Source organism: Vombatus ursinus, unplaced genomic scaffold (genome assembly GCF_900497805.2).
Source record: "Vombatus ursinus unplaced genomic scaffold, bare-nosed wombat genome assembly UNPS02014864.1, whole genome shotgun sequence".
Lineage (NCBI taxonomy): Eukaryota > Metazoa > Chordata > Mammalia > Diprotodontia > Vombatidae > Vombatus > Vombatus ursinus.
In genome coordinates this window covers 16,900,658-16,922,525 of record NW_020954642.1, presented here as the reverse complement: position 1 = coordinate 16,922,525, position 21,868 = coordinate 16,900,658, and the positions used below count along the sequence as shown (strand labels likewise).

The following is a 21,868-nucleotide window of genomic DNA, read 5'->3' as shown; positions in this document are numbered from 1 at the left end:
CTGTCAGGAGGTAACATACTTCATCATCAGATCTCTGGAGTATTGGTGATTATTGCATTGATCAGAGGTCTTAGTATCTCCCAGGTCATTTTCTTTTTCTCTTTTTAAATTTATTTTCATTCTGAACTTAACCAATACCAAATAAAATGAGTACTCTCACATACATGGTAGAACAGAGGAAGAGGATTTGGGGGGAGGGGTCAGAGTCAAGATAGTGGAGGAGAAGCATTAGAGTCTACGTCACTCACTGCACCTTCTTGACACAGATCTAGAAAACTCACCAGATCTATTTCTGCTCCGAAAAGCCAAGAAGATGGTATGCGTGTGATGGGAATTTTTGATTTTTAAATTTCCTTTTATTAGTCTATTATCCTGGGGTCAGGGCCACTCCTCCTGCAACTTTTGGCTAACTGAAAGCCTGTCTTCTTTTAACCTCACCTAAACAAAAACTGACTCATGGAATAGTGTGAAGGGAAGACTGATATTCCTCATACAGAAGCTAAAGGGAATTTTGACCTTCCCAAAATGATACGTTATATGAAGAAGAATCTCAACTCTCTCCAATTTCTTGGTTATCTTGTTGACATGAAAATCCCCGTCCCCTTTAATCAGCCCATTGTGATCCCTCTAAATGTAGTTTAATCTTTAACCTGACTTAGTTTACCTGTAGAGTCTGTTTAATTACGTTTGTTTCCTTTAGGGATGTATGAGATCATGATTCTGCTTAACTAAGTTTGTTCAACTTTTATATTAAAGGAGGTATGGCATTATGAATCTATCTTTTAAAACTTTTATGGCCTAAGAGAATATAAGAGATTGCAATATGTAAAAGAATAATTTCTCTGTCACTCTAATGTAATTTTGTCTGAAAAGTCTTCTTAGAATTCTGATTTTTGTTCAGGGTTATTTTTCTCTGAAGCTTGAACCTATGCTTAAGCATAATACAAAATAGATTTTTACCTTTATAATTTCTGCATTGTGGTAGATCTACTTTGGCAGTAATAACCTACCATGTGAACTCTCATAACATGAAACTGCAGATCTTTATTATATATAAAACTTGCTTTTCTTTTTAAAGGTAGTGTAGTGTGTGTGTGTGTGTGTGTGTGTGTGTGTGTGTGTGTGTGTGTGTGGTGTCCATGTAGGTTATGTGTACCTGCATAGGTTTGTTTAGCTGTAGCTTGAAGGCATGAATAGATCTAGAGACTCTTCTGTCCATTTCTCCATGGGAGACTGATTCAAAGTCTCTAATGAGGTAATCTGGGGATAGAGAAATGAGAAAAGTGTCAGTTCCTCTGCATGTTAGCTTTTTCCCAGAGTCCTTCTCTTTCTTCAAAGACCTTGCTGAAGAGAATCTGGAACTGGGTGTCTTGAAGCTGGAAGCCAGAATCAAAAGCATCTCTTTTCTCCTTAGCTTCAGACAACTTTGCCCTAATGCAGGCACAGAGCACTCCAACAACAAGTAGTATCTTAAGCAATTAAAAAAAATACTCAGTGACTCTGATTCCCACCCCCCCAAAGGAAAACAAGCCTTTGTAACATATAAGCATTATAAAGTAAAATAGATGTGCAAATGTTCCATGTCCAAAAATGTATGTCTCATTTTGCACCTTGGGTCCATCATCCCTCTGTCAGGAGGTAACATCATCATCATCATCATCATCATCAGATCTCTGTCCAGTCATTGTATTGATGAGAATCCTCAAGGCTTTCAAGGTTGTTTTTCTTCCTAATGTTGCTATTGAATAGTTCGTTCTCCTTGCTCTGTTCATTTCACTGTGCATCACTTCATATTTCCCAGGGTTCTCTGAAACTGTCCATTTCCTCATTTCTTATGGCACAACAATATTCCGTCACAGTCATATCTCACAAGTTTTTCAGCCACTACTCAGTTCTTTGCTACAAAAAGAGCTGCTATAAAATCGGGACTGTGTTTTATCTAAACTTTTGGATAGCTAGTGCCTAGCACAGAACTTTGCATACAGCAAGTGCATATTTACTGATTGACCTGACTGTGTAAACCTTGTGGAAGGTTCCTATGCTGAAAGGTTTCAGGAGTGACTAGTTTGACTAATATCACATTGGTTCAGTCTGAGTCAGAAGGCCTGGACTCCAATCCTAGCTCTGTCACTGCAAAGAACTCTTGTGTGTATTCGCTTAGGATCAAAGAATCAGAGATCATCTAGACCTCGAACTTGGGTGTTTCTAAAAAAATTATTTTGACAACTGCATTTCATTATAGTCCTCCCCTCCCCCCCTCCATTAGAATGTTAGGCAGGGATTGTTTTTGCCTTTCTTTGTAAACCCAGCGCTCAGCACAGTGCCTGGTTCATACAGCAAGCGCTTAATGAATGCTTTCCGACTTGATTCTCCTTTGCAATCCTATATATTTTATTTTATCCATTTAAAAACATTGCTCTTTATGGTCATTTATTTTTATTATTTATTAATCGCCTAAAGGGGAGTCAATAATCTTCACCAGACTGTCAAAGGGGTCCATAACGCTATAAACTTCGGATCTGGTTCAACCCTGAAAGATGCAGCCAAAGACTTGCGGCGGAGGGTGGGGTAGGGTGGAGTGGGGTGGGGTGGGCATTGCGATGGCTGGCTAGCTAGTAGCAAAGCTAGGATCTGAAATGTGTTCCTTTAAGTCTCTGCCTTTTACTTTTTCCCCTGAATTACTTAAGCTGCGTCTTTGGGGCTGAAAACCTCGCGCGGCTTTTAGGTGGAAAAAGCCACGGAAGTCTCGGAAGCAGACAAGCCTGGGCTTGCTTTTCCTCCAGCGGGTGAAATAGGGAGGTGCGGCCTTAAGAGCCCGCCCCTCGAACGGCCCCCACGGCTGCCGCCGGCCACTGACAGTGGAAGGCTTGGCCCTTGGCAGCATCCCCCTCCGCCTCTCGCAGGAAGCCAAGCCCGCGTCAGGAGACTCTTGCGGAAGCATCGAAGGCTGGCAGCTTATGCGCAGGCCACTGGGGCTCCATGGTGCCAGTGCGCGCGTGGGTCCGGCTGCTGCTGAAGCCCCTGCATCCCCTCGGGCCCCAGCTAGCTCCTGCACCAGGCCACGGGAGGCTCCGCTCCCTGGCCCCACTGGTCCGGCTTCAGCACCTCTGGTCCCCGGGGCTGACCATGGCATCGGGCTCCGAGGGGAAGCTGCAGCGCGCTCCGCCCTATGGTTGGCCCATGGGTAATCCCCCTGTTTGTTTAGCTCTTTTACCCTGCTGAGGAAAGGCGACTCCCAGGCTTTCTCTGCTTTTTAGATTTGGAGCTGGAGAGGGCCCTTAGAACACAGATGGTTGGAACATAGAATGTTAGATCTGTTTGGAACCTGGAAACCGGATTTGTTAGAACTGGAAGGGCCGTTGGAACAGGTGTCGCAGATATAAGAGACGTTAGAATATAGAATGTTAGCGCTGTAAGAAACCTTACAACGTGCATTGTTAGAGCTGAAAGGGCTCTTAGAACTTGAGTGTCCCAGGTAGAAGGGACTTGACCTGTTCTAAAAGTATTAGAACATAGAATGTTGGAGCTGGGAAGGCCCTTAGAACAGGTGAAAGTATCACAGATATGAGGGACTTAACCTGTTCTAACATTATTAGAACCATAGAATGTTGAAGCTGGCAGGGCCCAAAGTGTCCCGGGCATAAGGGACACCGGCTTTATAGTTCTGGGCAAGTCACTTAAGCTGTCTCAGTTTTAGTTTTGTCATTTGTAAAACCTGCCTCAGGGCTTTTGTGAGGATCAAAAGAGGTGACATAGAAAATGAACTATGAAAATGTTAGCCATTATTATTATTAGTGTAGAAGGTTAGTGATGGAAGGAATCCAATCTTCCTCCTTTTTCTTGATGGTGCAACAGGCTTAGAGAGGTTTTATGGTTTGTCCGTGGTTACAGACATAATAAGTAGGAGGAAGGAAATATGCATTTATATAATGTCTGCTATGTGTCAGGCACTGTGCTAAGTTTGCAAATATTATCTCATTTGAACCTTACAACAATCCTGGGAGGTAGGTGCTGTTATAATCCCCACTTTACAGCTGAGGAAACTGAGGCAAACAGAGGTTAAGTTATTTTCCCAGAGTCACACAGCTAGTAAGTGTCAGAGGCTGGATTTAAATGTTGTAGAACCTATTTCCTGTTATATCTGGGCCAGGTTACTTAGACTACAGTTGATTCGTTGGTGTGGGTGCACCTTTTGAGTGCATATGGCAATCCCTTTGTGCCTTTTTGGCCTGTTCAATTCTTGTCCATACTCTTCTCTAAATACTTAAGAAAGAACTTATTGAGCGTGCTAGATGCCTCCTTTTTTTTTCCCCTTAACTGTAAAACCCACTTTACAGATGACAAAATGTGGTTGAGTTTTGCCTGAAGCCCCATGGTGTTACAGATGGAGCTGGAACCCCAGTTACTTCATATTTGTTCCAGCCCGCTTTTGAATGTATCACTGTCGCTTGTCCCTGTAGTCACAACCAATTTCAAGTTAGTTTGAAATGAATACTGTCTGGTGGAAAGAACACTATACAGTCTTTTGGGTGTGAGTCCTGGGCTTGAGTCCTAGCTCTTTTTATATGCTACTTGTATTACTTTCACTAAGTTATTTTTCCTCTCTGAGCTTTATTTTCCCCATCTGTAAAAAGGGAATAATAATAATTGTTTTATCTACTTAAGAGTTTTTTTGATGATCAAATGATATGAAGTATGTAAAGCTCTTTGTAAAAATGAAAGTCACCATGTAAATGTAAGCTATGACTGCTTTTTCCTATTCTCTGTACTCAACAATTCACTCACTGAATTGAAGGGGGTGAAGGTAGGGAAGGAAATAAGTATTAAGTGCCTCCTGTGTGCCAGGCACTGTGCCAAACACTTTACAAATACTATCTAATTTGAAGGGAAGAATAGTATAGCCTAAACATATAGTTCTGTCTTTTGAGTGCCTAGAATAGGCCCTTGTACACAGTAAGTACTTAATAAATGTTTATTGAATGGTAAAACTCTCTCCTTAGTTTATTTGTATTTTTAATGGACCCCAGCCTCTGAGTGGGGAGAAAGGAAGATATTTGGGTCTCATGGAGTCCAATAGTTTCATTTTATAGATGAAGAAAGTGAGGCCCAGGGAGATTAAGTGACTTGCAACTAGTCTGTAGTAGAGCAAAGATTAGAGCCCAGGTTCTGGGACTCCAAGGCCAGCGCTATTTCCATGAAACCATAAATGTTTCATGGTCTGTATTCCTGGAGCAAGAGTGATTATTGTCATTAATCATCATTTGGCAGTTTTGTTGGGTTATTTTCATGCTCCCCTTTTGAAGCATATTTTGCTTTACTCATTGGTGTAAGTTTAAATTCTGGCTTCAAAAGTAAAATGTTGCCAAGTCATGCCTTTCATGGGCTAGAGCAGAGGTTCTCAAACTTATTTGGCCTTCCACCTTCTTTAAAAAAAAGTACTCAGTGTACCCGTGGAAATCTACTTTCTTTAACCCTTTAATGGTTTTAAAAAATGTCATTTCAAAAAAAAAAATAATTTTTAAAAATGCTGCATTTTAAATTTAATGATTTTGTTAATTTGTGTTTTTCCCTGCATTGAAATTTTGATGATGCAGTATTACATCATGTAACCATATAGTTTTGTATTGTAAACAAGTAATTACACACACACATTCCTGCCGATGCATGCTGGACTTCCCCAAGATACACTTGCCTGCCAACACTTGCTTGTTAAGACCTGTTGTCGGACTTGACCACTGATTGGTTATAACTTGCATTTTGTGTGTTTATTTGGAAAATAATGTAATCACTACAACTTGACTCTGTTACACAGCACGGTTTTTCAAATTTTTCTTCTCTTCTCTTCTTTCCTTATGCTCCCACTGCCCCCTTATTTTTATTCAACATCCCTCAATTGGCGTGAGGCTACTACGACTCTGGGCGGGGTATCACCTACTTTGGGAACCTCTAAGAGTACTTCTTCAGAAGTAACCTCCTTGGGTGCTCTCCTGCTGAGCTGCTAAGTAGTGCCTGTGGTTTCAATGATAAACTGCTACTTGCCATAGTGGTTAAAGTGCCGGCCTTAGGCACTTATGAGCTGTGTGACCCTGGGCAAGTCACTTGACCCTTTTTATTTCAGTTTTCTCATCTGTAAAATGAGCTGGAGAAGAAAATGGCAAACCACCCCAGTGTCTCTGCCAAGAAAACCCAAATGGGGTCACAATCAGACACAGCTGAATGACAGCAACAAGGCCATGCTGGAACATGGAAGGCCATGTGTAGTTTTACATAGTTTTTCCAAAATTTTGATTAGGGAGGTGAAATTTATTATTATTACTTTAATAATTTGTTGTTGTTGACTCATGTCCAATTCTGTGACCACATGTACCACAGCACACTAGGCCAGGGATGGGGAACCTGCAGCCTCGAGGCTACATGTGGTCCTCTAGGTCCTCAAGTACGGCTTTTTGACTGAATCCAAACTTCACAGAACAAGTCCCCATAATAAGAGGATTTTATTATTTTAAATAAAAATAACTTAATTTAAACTCAGGTCCTCCTGACTCTAGGGCCAGTGCTCTATCCACTGCACCACCTAGCTGCCTCATTTCGTGTAGACTTCATGATATAATAAGATAAACCCAAATACAGTGATATTTAGCCTCCTTGAAATAACTGTTTCAACTATGATTACTTCTTTTCTTTTTTAGATAAACATGAGAAAAATGAAAGGGACCAGAAGTCAGTGGTAAGTACTTATTTATATCCACACCCTCTATTGTAGGGGATATGTTTATACTTTGTCTTGAGATTTTTAGAAATGTAATTCAGTGTAACACACATTTATTAATCATCCACTGTGTGGAAGGGATACAGAGATACAAATAAGAAAGTCTTTGCCAACCAGGACCTTATAATTTTACTGAAGGAAATACAACATAAACACTGATAAGTAAATCCTAGAGAATTTGAGGAGGAAAGCATTAATGAGGGCAGGGAGGTGGGGAGGAATTGGGTCAAGCTTCTCTTAGGAAGCTCAGGGGGATTCTCAGAGGTGGAGGTGAACAGAGAGTGCATTCTAAGCTGGAGGCCATCTTAGGGGAGATGCACTGTTAAGTGCCAATTTTTCTGGAACGTAATAATGTGAAACGAGTTTACAGATGTGAGTAGGGGCCAGATTGCCAGGTTGGTGAAAAAGATTATAAAATAATTGATGAAGCAAGAAATAACACTTTTTAAGGATTTGTGGAATTGACATCTTGTATTAGAAGCAGTTAGTTAGAACAGTTCTAGACTTGGATTTAGGAAGTCCAGAATTCAGATCTTCTCTCTGAGGCTTACTAGCCAGGCAGCTAGGTGGTACATTGGTTTGAGTGCCTGCTCCTGAGTCTGGAGGACCTGAGTTCAAATCTGACCTCAGACACTTCCTAGCTATGTGACCCTGGGTAAGTCATTTAACCCTATTTGTCTCCCAGAAAAAAAAAGTGAGAATGAGGCTTACTAGCTATGTGGCTCTGGTCAAATCAATGGGCATAATAATAGCATCTATCTTACAGAGTTGTGAGAATTATGAGGTTATTTGTAAAGCACTTTGAAAACTTTATAGTGCTACTTAAATGCTAACTATCATTATTACTACTACTAATACCCTCATATCTTCACTTTGTATCAGAGCTGCTTTAACAGAGTTATTTTTCACCTTTATCTCTCTCAGAAGGCAGAAAGAACGTAGGATTGGGAAGCAGTAGGCCTTGGTATCAGTCCTGGTCCTACTACTGACAGACTGTGGCTTTGGGCAAGTCACTTTCCTTGTCTGAGCCTCATCTAGAAAAATGAAGGCATTGGACCAGATCTCTTTTAGCTCTAAAGCTATGATCCTGTAGGATACTCATTCCCTTTTGAGCCTCAATTTCCTCTTTTACAAAATGGAGGTCATAATACTTTCACACTGTCTACCTGTCAGTGTTGTTATGAAGAAAATGCCTTGTAAACCTTAAGTCTTGTGAGTCAAGTCAACAAGCATTTATTAAGACCCTACTATGTGCCAGATGCTCTCCTGAGCAGTGGGAATACAAGACAAGGCAAAAATGTCCTGATTTGCTAAGAGTCCACAATCTAATGGAAGAGACAACATGCGAATAACTTGTTACAAGTAAGATAAATATAGGATTAAATAGGGATAATCACAGAGGATAAGGAACTAGTTTTTTTTTTAAATCATTTGGAGACAATTGGAAGTAAGTGACTTGACTAGGGTCTAAGACTAAGTATCTGAGGCTCGATTTGAACTCGGATACTCCCAACTCCAGGTCTGGTGCTGTATCCACTGTGCCACCTAGCTCTTTTTTTTTTTTAATTTGGAGGCAGTCAAGGTTAAAGGAATTATCATTGAGGGGGACTGGGGAAAGGTTTCTTGTACAAGGTGAGATTTTAGCTAGGACTTGGAGGAAGCCAGGAGGCAGACAGAGGTGAGAAGGGAAAGCATTCCAGGCCTGGAGGGACAGCCAGTGAAAATGAAGAGTCAGGAAATGGAGCGTCTTGTAAGAAACAGCAAGGAGGCCAGTGTCACTGTTACTGTCACTAGGGTACATGGAGGAGAGTAAAGTGGAAGAAGAGTGGAAGCGACCAGGCAGTGAAGGGCTTTGAAAACCCTGGGAGGTGTCTTCATCCTCCTCCTCCTCCTCCTCCTCCTCCTCCTCTTTCTTTCTTAGCTCTTTCACAGGAGCATTCTGAGAAATTAGAATAAATCATCATAAATACAAACATCAGTTTGCTTATTTTTATCCATAAAAACAAATGCATTGTTTGCTTATTAATCATCTCAATGACTGTATGTTCACTGTATGGTGGTTATTATTACTCCACTAAAGCCTTCTTCTAATCCCACCTCCTATTCTGACCCTGGGTTCAAGGCCATGCCAACACAGCTCCAGTTCGGGTCCCTCCCACCACATAAGAAAGGCTCATGGATGGAATATGTATGTCTCTTATCTCAAGACCAGTCTGGCCACGTGCAGGAAGCCTCATCACTAAAGGGCTAGCCATGAGTGGATCAGTTTTCACATCAGCTCAAAGGGACCTACTAAAGTATGAAAGGGTTTCCCTCTGCCTTCGTAGAGGGAGTAGCAACACTGAGGAAATCAGGAATCCTTGAACTACTGAAGTTATAGTTGTTATTTATAGATCTAGCTGACACTGTGGCTCTTTGTTTCCCATCCACCCCCACCATGACTGTTATCCTGATCCCTGATATTTCTGGGTCTTATATCTAATAACAATTTATCTTTCATCAGATCTGTATCGAAGGTAACATCGCGAGTGGGAAAACGACATGCCTGGAGTACTTTTCTAAAACCACTGACATTGAGGTACTGATCCAGAAGTATTGTGCAAGATTGTATAAGAAGTATTGGATAAAGCTGAGAGAGTCTAACCGGATGAGGCAATTGTGAAAACATCATGGTCTTCCAGGGTCTAGTTGGGATCTAAGTATGATCATTGCCTACTGGACATTCAAGGTCTTTCATAGACCTTCTCCAAATCAATCCTTCAAACCCCTTACAAGTGAATTGTTGTTGTTAGTGTTATTATTAATCAGTCAGTAAGCATTTATTAAGTACCTGCTACCCGACAGGCACTGTGCCAAGCCCTGGGGGATACAAAAAGAGGCAAAAGACAGTCCCTGCCCTCAAGGAGCTTACACTCTAATGGGGAAGACAACAAGAAAACAAATATGGACAAGCAAACTAATCATACAGTATTAATAAGAAGTAATTAACAAACAGAAGGTACTAGAATCAAGAGGGCTTGGGAAAGGCTTCCTATAGAAGATGGGGTTTTAGTTGGGGCTAAATTATCTATTATTTTTATCATTATTATTTTGTTGTTATTTTCTCATTCTTATGTTCAAAGGTTCAGGTAGAAATGGTTGTGGGACAAGTCACTATCCTGCTATTTAAACATATTTAATGTTTTGTGGACTGTTCCATAGATGGATAAAATAATTACTTTTTGTAATTGAGTACAGGCTTTAAAATATAAGTTCATCCTCTATAGACTCACTGAAATAGCATTCAGTCCAATAGCAGACAAGGCAACAGGGAAGAAAATAACTGAGCCTGTTCCTATATCTCTTCTGTGTCTTCTAGACATTGTGTTCTGAATAATTTTATTATTATTATTATTATTATTATTATTATTATAATCATCATCATCTCATAGGAATTTTCAGACTTCCTGCATTCTGGGCAAACTGTTCTGCTCCTTGCTTCCATTCTTATTCTGCCCTCTCCTGTCCCTGGGTTTTTGCTTCTCCCCAAAGCCTGGAATAATCTCTCTTCCAATTCCATCTGTTGGAGTGCCTTCTTTTCTTCAAGGCCCCCCTCCAATGCTGCCGCTTCTATGAAGCCTTCTTGTATCCTTCCCTCTCACCCCACAAATGAATGCAATTTCTCCTTTCTCAGTTTTCTAATAGCATTTTGTCTGAATCAGTTCTTAACCTTGGGTCCATGGATCCCTAGAGTGTTTGTGTGTAGATTTCAAGGGGTTTGTGACCTTGGATGGGAAAAAAGTGACATAATAATAGCTAACATTGATGTAGGTTTGCAAAGTGCTTTATAGATATTAAGCTCACCAGATCCTCACCACAACCCTGGGAGGTAGGTGCTGTTATTTTAATAATAATAATTATAGTAGCTAATGTTTATATAGTGTTTGCTATGTAAACTGTGCTAAGTGCTTTACAATTATTATCTCATTTGCTCCTCACAACATCCCTGGGAGGGAGACGGGTGCTATTATTATCCCTGTTTTACAGTTGAGGAAACTGAGGCAGATGGAGGTTAAGTGACTTGCATTCACTGAAGACTTCAGTGGATCTGTGATCTTCAATGTGGATGATTTTCTCCCCCATCACAGCTTGTAATCCCTCCACACCCTCTCATCCAATAGGATTCTTGTTATTCATGCCTGTGGAATTATTGTGCATTAGAGCTGGAAGGATCTTAGATACCAACTTGCTAGCTCCCATGCCTTTATTTTGAAAGAGAAAGTGATTGCCCAAAGTTATACATATAGTAAGTGGAAGGGCCAAGAGATTAGGATCCAGGTTGTGAGCTCTCCCTGTCCCTCCCCACTCTGCCAACTAGACAATTCTTGACCCCGTGAAACCAGGGGTGATGCCTGCCCTGAGACTCAAAGGAGAGAATTCTCTCACTTCACTTTGTGAATGTAAGCAGTAAAGCAAATTCTCCCTGATGCTGGGGGCTGAGAAGCAAGGGTGTGTAGGGAATAGAGGGCCAGTCTCAGAGTCCGGAAGACCTGGGTGCAAGCCGGGATAGATCCCTTAGGACCACAAGGCAGTTAATTCTGGAAGGCCCCAAGTTACAGGTGAATTCCTCCTTTGTATCAGAGGATGGAGTTTCTACCTTGGGAGTTCTTCTCATTGCTGAAATTGCAGGTCCAGAATTCCACCCCTTCCACAAAGACCCCAAAACAATTACTTGAAAAACAAGGATATTTAATCTGCCCCCACTTATTTGCTTGCTTTGCTATGAGGAGTTTGTAGGATCACAGACCCCTCAAAAGCCAACTGGTCCAACCCCCTCATTTTATAGAGAATAGCTAACATCTCTATAGCTATTTAAGCTTTGCAGAGTACTTTGTAAATATGTTCTTTTTTTGTGCTTCCAACAATCCTGGGAGGTAGGTGCTGATACAGTTATCTATTCCATATCTTAACTGTCCCCGTCTTGGTTTTGATACACTGTGAGTCTATATAAGAAATTAAATGGGAATTTTTTGAGAGTTTCGTGGAAGCTGCAGATGACACTTGAGGGTCAGCAGATGACACAGAAAAAGTTTAGAAACTTAGAAATGCTTAAAATATGTGCATAGCATCGTATAATATTGACATATTTTGTCTTTTAATACCATAAATATACACAATTTCTTTTTTAAAGTTAAAATACGACCAAATACTTAACCCAAATTTTACAATAAGGTTCTGTAAACATATACAAGAAAAAGAAAAAGAAAAAATTCGGACTTCTTCTCTGGAATGAAGGGAGGGCCAAAAAATTTGATGCAGATTTTCCAGGTTGTGGGGGCATGGCAGTCCTAACCCTCGTGATATGGAAGGGATAACTGTATTATCCTCATTTTCCAGAAGAGGAAACTGAGGCAAACAGAAATTGACTTTCCCAGGGTCACACAGTATAAATCTGGTCAGGCCAGATTTATACTCAGGCTTTCTTGTCTCCAGGTTCAGCACTCTATCCATTTCACCTGGATAGCATTACTACAGATGACAAAACTGAGACCCTGGAGGGCCAAGAGTAATATGTAATAAGCCTCATGGATGGTATTGAAACCCATGTTCCAGGACTCATTTTCTTCTTCTGCTTCCCTGAATCTTCTCTTTTTCTGTCAGGGATTCCACCAGTCTTCCCATTTATCCAGGGAAATTTAAGCTCTCAGTGGCATTCTCTAGTCCTCACTCATCTCACATATCCACACTGTTGTCCTTGGTGTAAGTCTCTTGCCTCTACTCACGTAACAGCCATCCTGATTCAGGTTCTTACCACCTCTCACATGGACTATGGCAGGAGCCTTCTGGTTGGTCTCCCGCTTTGGGTCTTCCATCCCTCCTCTCCAGGCATCTTCTCTGGCTGATCCCCCTGCCTGGAACCCTTCCTTTCTCTGGCTGTGAGTACTGACCTCTTGACTTCAAGTCCCTGCTAAAATCCCATCTATAGGAAGCCTTCTTCTAGAGGAACCCCTTGGATTCTAGTACCTTCCCTCTGCTGGTTATTTTCTATTTATCTTGCACATAGTTTGCTTTGTACATATTTGTTTGCATGTTGTCTCCCCATTAGATTGGAAGCTCCTTGAAAGCAGGGATGTCTTTTGCTTCTTTTTGTATCCCCAGTGCTCAGCACAGTGCCTGACCCACACTAAGCCTTAATTAATAAATGCTTGTTGACTGCTCCTTCCATGATACCACCAGCACTTTCTGCTCTATTTCAGCCCTAGTTGATAGGGATTAGATAAATAAAAAGTGTTTTATTATTCATTTCTCCCCAGGGGAAAGGAGCTAGGAAACCTGTTGCTAAAGATTGCTGCCAGCTACAATTCAGCTAGCCAGCTCTCCATGTACTAACAGGCCCTCGCTGAGGCCAGAGCCCAGTTAGAGACAGAGTTCTCTAGGGAGGTGTATTAATGGCAAAGCCTGAGGCATTCCCGGAAACATTCCTGAGTGTGACTAGGGTGCCCAGTACTTCAAAAGGAACTCTGTGCCCTAATGGGATAAATAGTCATTGACTCGTGATGTTTCTGATTTCAGTAGGTGTGTGTCTTGCCCAGTAAAATACCAAAGGAGGAAGGGAAAGAAAACTTGAAGATGAATTCCATCCCCTTAGGGGAGGCATAATAGCAGCTTAATCATTCACTTTGCGATCTGTTGTGCTCTAGGGGGCAGCGAATTTATAGCGGGAGGACCTCGAATTAGGACTTTGCCACTTATTTTGTGACCTTGAACAAGTTAATGTCTCTGGGCTTCAGTTTTCTAATTTATAAAATTCATTAATGCTTATATGTTCCACTTGTGGATCAGGTACTTGGTACTTGGTGATGGGCATGCAAGAACAAAAGTATCACTGTCCCAGCCCTCAAGAGCTTATTGGAGCTTGGTGGGGGTGGGGTGAGGAGAGGGACACGTACACAAATAAGTCAATACAAAACATACAAAATAAACGTAAGTTTTTTTGTGGGGGAAGGGCACTAGCATATGGGGCGGTATTGAACTGATACTCTAAGGAAGCTTGGGATTCTGTGAGGGGCAGGTGAGAAGGGCAGGTGTACATTCTAGGATGGAGAGGGGGGAACCTATGAGAAGGGAGATGGGATGTCATTTATGCGGATCAGCAAATTGGCCAGCTTGGTCGGACCATAGAACTATGTGAAGGTTAGTAATGTAGCAGAGGTGTCAAATGTGCTGCCCACAACACTCCTGAGTGGGTGTGAACCAGATTAAAATATAATTGGGAAATATTTGACAAAATGAATATATACAGTAAAATGCAGATATTACATTTTAAAACCAAGTCAATATGCAGCCCCCAGGGGTCCTTATGTACAGTATAGTGGCCTCCTATTCTTTTTGTACATCATTGGTATACAGTACACTTGGAAAGGTAGGCCAGAGGCAGACTGTGAAGGTCTTTAAATGCCAAACAGAGGAATGAGCATTTTATCTACTACTCCTTGAAAAAGCTGTCTGTATTCCTTTTCTCTACTTCCTTTCCTTTCTCTCCTTACTTGCCTCTTAGGAGTCTGGTGTCTGATGTTATCATGCAAATGAAACTGCTATACCATAAGCTAATTTGGAGAACATGGAATAGTTTATTTGTCAGATCTATGGATAGGGGAAGAATTTAGGACCAAATAAAATATAGAGGGCATTACAATATATAAAACAGGTAATTTTGATTATATAAAATTAAAAAGTTTTTGCACAAACAAAACCAGTACAACTAAAATTAAAAGGAAAGCAGAAAATTGGGTAAATTTTTTTTTTTTGCAACAAGTGTCTCTGAAAAAGGCCTCATTTCTCAAATATACAGAAAACTGAATCTAATTTATAAAAATACAAGTCATTCTCCAATTGATAAAGGGTATGAACAGGCAGTTTTCAGACAAAGAAATCAAAGCTTTCTATAGTCACCAGAAAAAATGCTCCAACAATCTCTTAATTGCCACATTTGACAGTATTTTCTCAGTCCTTGTTCTTGATTTACCAGCTTCATTTGACACTGTTGACCCTCCTTGCCTCCTGGATATTCTCTCCTCTCTAGGTTTCCATGACACTGCTCTCACCTAATTTTCCCTGAATGTTCTTCTCCATTGTCTTTGCTGGCTCACTATCCATATCATGTATCTTAACTGTGGGTATGCCCCAGGGATGTGAGCTGTACCCTCTTCTCTTCTCTCAGTAACCTCATCGTCTTCTGTGGGTTTGTTGGGTTTAATATGATTCATAGATATATCTGTATCTACCTATAGTTGTAGATATTGATACAGATGATAAATACTGGTATAAATACATTATATGTATCTAGAAAGAGATAGCTATATGTAGATAGAGGTTTCTATCTACATACAGCTATTTCTTTATCATCTACCTGCCATCTATTATCTATCAATGTATATATCTATGTATAAAGGTATGTATGTATGTATGTATGTATATATGTATCTATTATCTATCACCCCAGTGTCTCCCCTGAGCTTCAGTCTTGGGACACCAGTTGTCTATGGGATATTCAAGCTGGATTGCCCTTGGACATTTCAAACCATCACCCATTGCCTATTAGACATTTCAAACTGGATGTCCCAGAGACATCTTAAAATCCACATATCCTAAACTGAACTCATCTTTTCCCCCAAGCCCTCTTTTCTTCTAAACTTCATTATTTCTATTGAAGACACCATCACCCCTCTACCTTCCCAAGTTTGTAGCTTCCCCTCTATCCTTGATTCCACACTCCCCCTCATCACATATGGTCAGTCAGTTTTCTTATATTTCTGTTTCTACCTCTATGACCTCTTTCCTAAATGATCCGTCATCCCTGCCCACACACATAGCTACTAGCTTAGTTCGGACCTTATTACCTCTCACCTGGATTACTAAAGCTGCCTCTGGACTGGGCTCTCTGCCTTAGATTCTCATCACTGTAGTCTCCCCAACACACTGTCAAAGTTGTTTTCTTTAAACTCAAGGATAGGGGCTTCCTCCTCCAGGCAAACACTCACCCAGAATGGATTCTATTTATACTCCGAACAGAAATTGGGTTTTCCAGTTAGGTAGGGAGCATGTGCTTTGGGGCCTAGGAGTAATCTCATCACCCCGCCATGCCCTTCAGATACTGCCTGACCTTTTCAGAAGTTGGATCTTAATAGAAATAGGAAGAAAAGGGTAGATCAAAAATTAATAATAAGTTATTAATGTAATAGTAAAATATTAATTTCTCTCAATAACTGGCCCAAATTTATCTTTCCAGCCTAGTTGGATGGACATTGCTTGGACATTACTCTCCTGTACACACTGATCAGCCAAACTGGCCCACTCTGTGTTGCTTACACACCCTTCTCCATGCCTCTGCATTGGCTATTCCACAAGCCTGGGATGCATTCCACGTTCCTTCTGCCTCATAGAGTACCTACCTCTCTTCCTTCAAGAAGACTCAGGCACCTTCTGCATGAATGTATCTTCCTACTGCTATCCCCCTCCCCCGGCTTGCCTACCTTCCCAGACTACCTTGTATTTAATAACTCTTTTGCATTTATTCTCTTTAAATTTATTCTGTATACACACATACCCCCCCACATATATATGTATATATGTATGTGTGTATATATATATATATACATATAAATATAAATATTCCCCCCATTAGAATGTTAGCTCCTATGACTTGGGAATTGTTTAATTCATCATTATACTTATGTTCCTAGCACCTGGCACATATTTGGCCCTTAATAAGTGCTTGTTGATTATTTTTTTTCTTGGGTAGGGGAATTTTATCTTCAGACTTGTGTTTTGGGAATTATATCAATTTCACCTATGTGTGGAGAATGGAGAGACTGGAGGAAGGGAGACTTAATTAGGAGGATGCTGCAGTAGTCCAGGTAAGAAGTGATAAGGGTCTTTTTAGTGGAAAGGAGAAGACTAAGAGAGAAATATTGTGGAGGTAAAACTTACAGTAGAGTTAGTGTTTGCAGCCAGCTGGCCCTAAGCAGCCCACAAACTAGCCGACCTAAACTAGATTAAAATGTAATTGGGAATTTTTTAACAAAATAAGTAAAAATATAATATAACACAGGTAATGTTAATTTGTGATTTTCTAAGCCAAGATACTGGCTTGTGAATTGTGGACTTTTGAGAGTCCTTTGGACAGCAAGGAGATCAAATCAGTCAGTAATTGGTTCAAACTATTCACTCAGAGGTCAAATACTGAAAATTAAATACTCTGGCCACATAATGAGAAGGTGGGACTCATTGGAAAAGACTCTGATATTGGGAAAGATTGAAGGCAAAAGGAGAAGGGGATGGCAGAGGATAAGATGGAGAGATAGGGTCATATGAACTTGGAGAGACTTCAGGACATAATGGAGGATAGATGGGTCCATGGTCCATGGGATCATGAAGAGTCAGACATGGTTGGATAACAACAAAAAACAATATGCTGCCACAGGGATCCATTTCCATTTGACTTTGACGTAACTGCCCACAGATTGGGCAACTGATTGAAAATGGGGAGTGAGGGACTGTGAAGGGTCACGGATTACACCGAAGCGGTAAACGTGAGACAGAAAAAGTAAATTTAGAAAGGTGGAAGCTTTGGAGGGAGAAGATAATGAGTTCTGCTTTGTGAATGTTGCAGTTTAGATATTTATAGGGAGGCCAGTGGGCAGTTTTGTCCATCCTTCATCCTGCAAGCTGAGAGGCACTAAATTCAAGAGGGAGTGAGTAGAGCTTGGACTCATGTCCCTTACAGTCTCTCTCAGCCGTAAATCTGTGTGAATATGTGTGACATATGATGTAATCTGAATTGGATTTCCGAGGCAGTTGGTGAGACATGATTGAAGATAGACTGTAGCAGAATAAAAAGGGTGTCCCAAAAGTCTTCATGCAGGTTTTTTTTTTTTTTTAAAGCAAAGAAACCTATTTCTCCAAGTCAATAGCAAAACCAGAATGAGAGAGTATATATCAGACAATACAGTGTGAAGGAGCTTTCCCATTGGGAGCGAGGTAACTCTGCTGGAACAAGAGAGAGAGTCCTAGATATCATCTCAGGGGACATTGCCTGAATCTCTAGTGTAGTCGCCTGGGGACATAGGGAGATTGCCAGCTCCTCTCATGACATTTTCTTCCCAGTCTTTTCCTTTCAGCAACCTGAAATGGAACTGACAGCTGTCCTTCAGCTTGCAGTGTTGCCTGGGATACCAGGGTTAAGTGACTTACCCAGGGTCACTTACCAAGTCTTTTTGACTCCAAAACCAGCTTTCTAACCACTCGCTGAGATAGCTCTCTTTCTTAAGTAGGTGCTTTAGAAGGCTTATGAAATCTTCATAGAAGACCCAGCCTTGAAGGAGAGCTTCAAAGCTGCACCTCATTAAATTTAAGACAGTATGGGATGAGTTGAAATACTGAGGTGGACTAACAGGCCAGCTAACAAGGACAGAAGGGAGTTTTGGGTTGAGTTTTAAAGGAGGTGAATGACTTAGATTGGTAGAGAAGAGGAGCCCCCTTTGGCCACGGAGAGGAATTATTACTGCAGTAAAACACAAGCTCCTTGAGGGCAGGCTCTATATCCCTAGGATTTAGCATAATCCCTTAAGTATGGGTTAGGTGGGTCAGGTCTGCCCGTGCTAAGGTGGGAAATGCCTGGAGGCCACTTCTCTTTCTCTCTTAACTAGGGCCTAGCAAGGACAGGGCACTCGGGAGCCCCATTCCCAAGTGGATCTCTGCTCCAAGATGGCACAGCTGGACAAATCAGAGAGATTGAAGCCCAGATTAACTGAAAGGAAAAACTCAAAGTCTTTTGCAGTGTGAGCCAGTGTTCTGAGGGGAAGGAGTCTGGACTCAGCCACTCACTCTCTATCTTCCCTTCTCTGGGCCTCAGTTTTCTTCCACTTCGAAAGTGAGGGGTTAACTGTAATAGTCTTTGCTGTGGCTTTGACATTTCATGTATCAAGGCCCATTAACCTTAATCAGTCAACAAGCATGTGATAGGTTAAGTGCCTATTCAGTGCCAGGTTCTTTTCAGTTCTGATTTTTTTTTTTTTGGTTGGTGATCCTTGGTTTCTGTTTTCCATTTTCCAGGTTTTGACAGAGCCCGTATCTAAATGGAGAAATGTCCGCGGCCACAACCCTCTGGTGAGTGAGCTGGGGGGGGGGGGGGGGGGGCCGGCGGCCCGGGGGGGGGGGGGGGGGGGGGGGGGGGGGGGGGGGGGAGCCTGCTGCTAGCCTGGAGAGACTAGAGCGTCTCAGAGCTGTGCCTTAGCACACTGTATGGATGTTTGAATGAAAAGAACAGTGGAGGACAGACAGGCGGCCGGGCAGAATTCTACCCATGGATAATTTGGGACTATCAGGGCTGATGGGAGGGGCAGGAAGTAAAATAAGCTGCAGATAGTACTCTCCAGTGGATACTTTGGAAAACCACAATTTGCTGTTTGCAATTAGGAGACAAAGCAGATTGAACACTGGACCTGGAGTCAGGAAGACCTGAGTTCACATTCTGCCTCAGACACTTAACTAGTTGTGTGACCCTGGGCAAGTCACTTAACCTTTCTCTGCCTCAGTTGCTTCATCTGTAAAATGGCAGTAATAATAGCCAACCTCCCCTCTAGGGTTGTTGTGAGAATAAAATGAGATAATATTTATAAAAAACAAAACAAAACCCAACCACTTTGCAGAACTTTTGCAGCTGTTGTTAGTTGCTTGTTCAGGGATGATGTGTTAAAATCCATAATTATTAATATAGAGTCATGGATTTTGTGGGGATTGCTGGCCTGGAGAAGGTGAAGTTCAAGACTGTGAGGCTTAGATTTTTTTCAGAAGGAGCATTTTAACATTTTCTTTATGACTTTGAGCAATCCCTGTCCTCTCTGTGGACCTAAATTTTCTTATCAGTACAGTAAGATGAGAAAACTGGTCTTTGGACCTAAATTTCCTTATCTATCCAGCAAGATGAGAAGACTAGACTAGAAAATCGCCAAGGTCTGGGCCTGCTATGTTCTAATATCACTTTCAGCTTTGACAATTTTTTCTTTTTTTAAATTAAATTCAATTTTTGTTTTTTTTTTGGTGAGGTAATCAGAGTTAAATGACTTGCCCAGGGTCACATAGCTAGTAAGTGTCAAGTGTCTGAGGTCAGATTTGAACTCAGGTCCTCCTGACTCCAGGGCCAGTGCTCTATCCACTGCACCACCTAGCTGCCCCTTAAATTCAGTTATTTTCAATGAACAAAAATCTTTCTTCTTTCCCTCTCCCACCCCAATGGAAAACAAAAGAAATTCCTTTTATGACATTGGTCATGACATTTTATTTTCTAAAAGCCCTTTGGGCTTGAACATTCTGTGTTCTGTAGTCCCTTATAGCTCTAACGTTCTGTGTTCTGGAGTCCCTTATAACTTTAATGTTTGGGATTCCAGTTTGCCTTAGAACTCTTAAGACCCTTCTAACTTCAGTATTCTGTTTTGAAAGTGCCTTGTGGCTCTGATGCTTTATATAAGGTCCCGTCTAACTCTAGTATTCTTAGATCTCTTTTTGCTTTGAAATTCTGATCCTGTGTTTGGCTCTGACAGTAGGAGCTTATGAGAGGGCATATGTAGAGGGGGAATTTTTCCAAGGAAGCCAGAACTCATCTTGCCTGTGTTGCCTTGGTGACAGGGAGCGGAAGAATTGGGGAACAGAAAGAGACCAGCAGACCCCCCTCCCTTGGGCTTACCACCAGAAAGCCATTGGACGGGTATCAGTATTATCCTGACTGACGATTACCAAGGAAAAATTGTCTGCCTAATTGAATCCAAAGCAAGTCTTTCTTCCTTTGCCCTCTCTATTCCTTTCAGCCCAGATAGGTATTTGCTAGTCACTGAATAGAAACAAGACTTCTTGGTGCTACGAGCTTGGGGAAGGGTTATTTTCATTTTCAGATCCTTCCCCACCTTTTTTTTAATATCATCAAGAATTATAATAGGTTATCGTATATGATGACAGTTGCTGTGCAATTAGAATTGTAAAATTGGAAGCGCCCTCAGGAATTGTCTAGTCTGACCCTCAACCCATTACAGAAATGTATCACTGCTTACTAGCTGAGTGACCCTGAGCTAGTTACTTAATCTGAGTTTTCTCATTTGGAAATGAGAGTAAGACTCCTCCTACCTACCACTAGCTCCCTGAGTTATCTTGAGAAAAATGTATTATAAAGTATGATAGGAATGTGGGCTGTCATTATTATTAGGTTAGGGCTCGAATAGTATAGACTCTTAGAGTTGGATGGGACGTGAGAGATTGTCAGGATTGGGGTCTTCTTCACCTTGCCCCTTTGGCAATATCTGGGGGAGCCCATTGGTCCCATCTCTGTTGTTAAATGTATACAACAAAATACGTAGATTACAAAGGAAACCAATTGTATTAAAATACAGTTATCAAAATATTTTTTAAAAAACTAGCTCATGGTCCCCCCCCCCAGTTAAGAATTCACAATCTCGTCCACCTTCCCCTTGATCAGGAAACTCCTCTATAGAAGCCTTGGAAAAGTGGTCATTGAACCCTACTTGACGCGCTTTGGTGATGGGAGAGTCACTGCCTTTTGAGGTGATCCATTCTGCTTTGGAAAGCTGTCACTGTTGATTTCCTTTATATAGAGCAGAAACCTGCTTACTCCTAACCTCTTCTCCCTGGTCCCATTTCTAATAGGTAGCTTGCTAGCTCTACCTCATCCTACCCTTTGGGGCCAAGTAGAAAAAAGATCCAATCTTACTCCCACATGGCAGCCCTTCAAATATTTGAAGACAGTGAATGATCAAGGGTCATCTAAGCATCCTATTAACTGGGCTAGGTATCCTTGGCCTCTTTGTTCAGTGCTCCTTTGGCAGGGTTTAACAATTTTTAAATTGAGCTAGCTAGGTGGCTAAGTGAATAGAGTGCTGGGCAGGAAGACTCATCTTCATGAATAAAAATCTGGCCTCAAACACTCACTAGTTGCTTGACCTTGGCCAAGTCACTTCACCCTGTTTGCCTCAGTTTCCTTATCTGTAAAATGAGCTGGAGAAGGAAATGGCAAATTACTCCAGTATCTTTGTCAAGAAAACCCCAAATGGG

The 21,868-nt window shown here is 41.4% G+C and overlaps 1 protein-coding gene across 1 annotated transcript in view; it reads left to right on the top strand.

Annotated features, from left to right (window-relative positions):
• Nucleotides 1-2,930: 2,930 nt before the first annotated feature.
• Nucleotides 2,931-21,868, top strand: part of LOC114027901 (thymidine kinase 2, mitochondrial-like) — a 46,633-nt gene continuing 27,695 nt past the window's right edge. The window contains exons 1-4 of the mRNA XM_027842078.1: nt 2,931-3,184; nt 6,690-6,727; nt 9,273-9,347; nt 18,863-18,916. Coding sequence (XP_027697879.1) covers nt 2,980-3,184; nt 6,690-6,727; nt 9,273-9,347; nt 18,863-18,916 — 372 coding nt within the window. The 5' untranslated portion in view covers nt 2,931-2,979. The remainder of the gene's footprint in view (nt 3,185-6,689; nt 6,728-9,272; nt 9,348-18,862; nt 18,917-21,868) is intronic.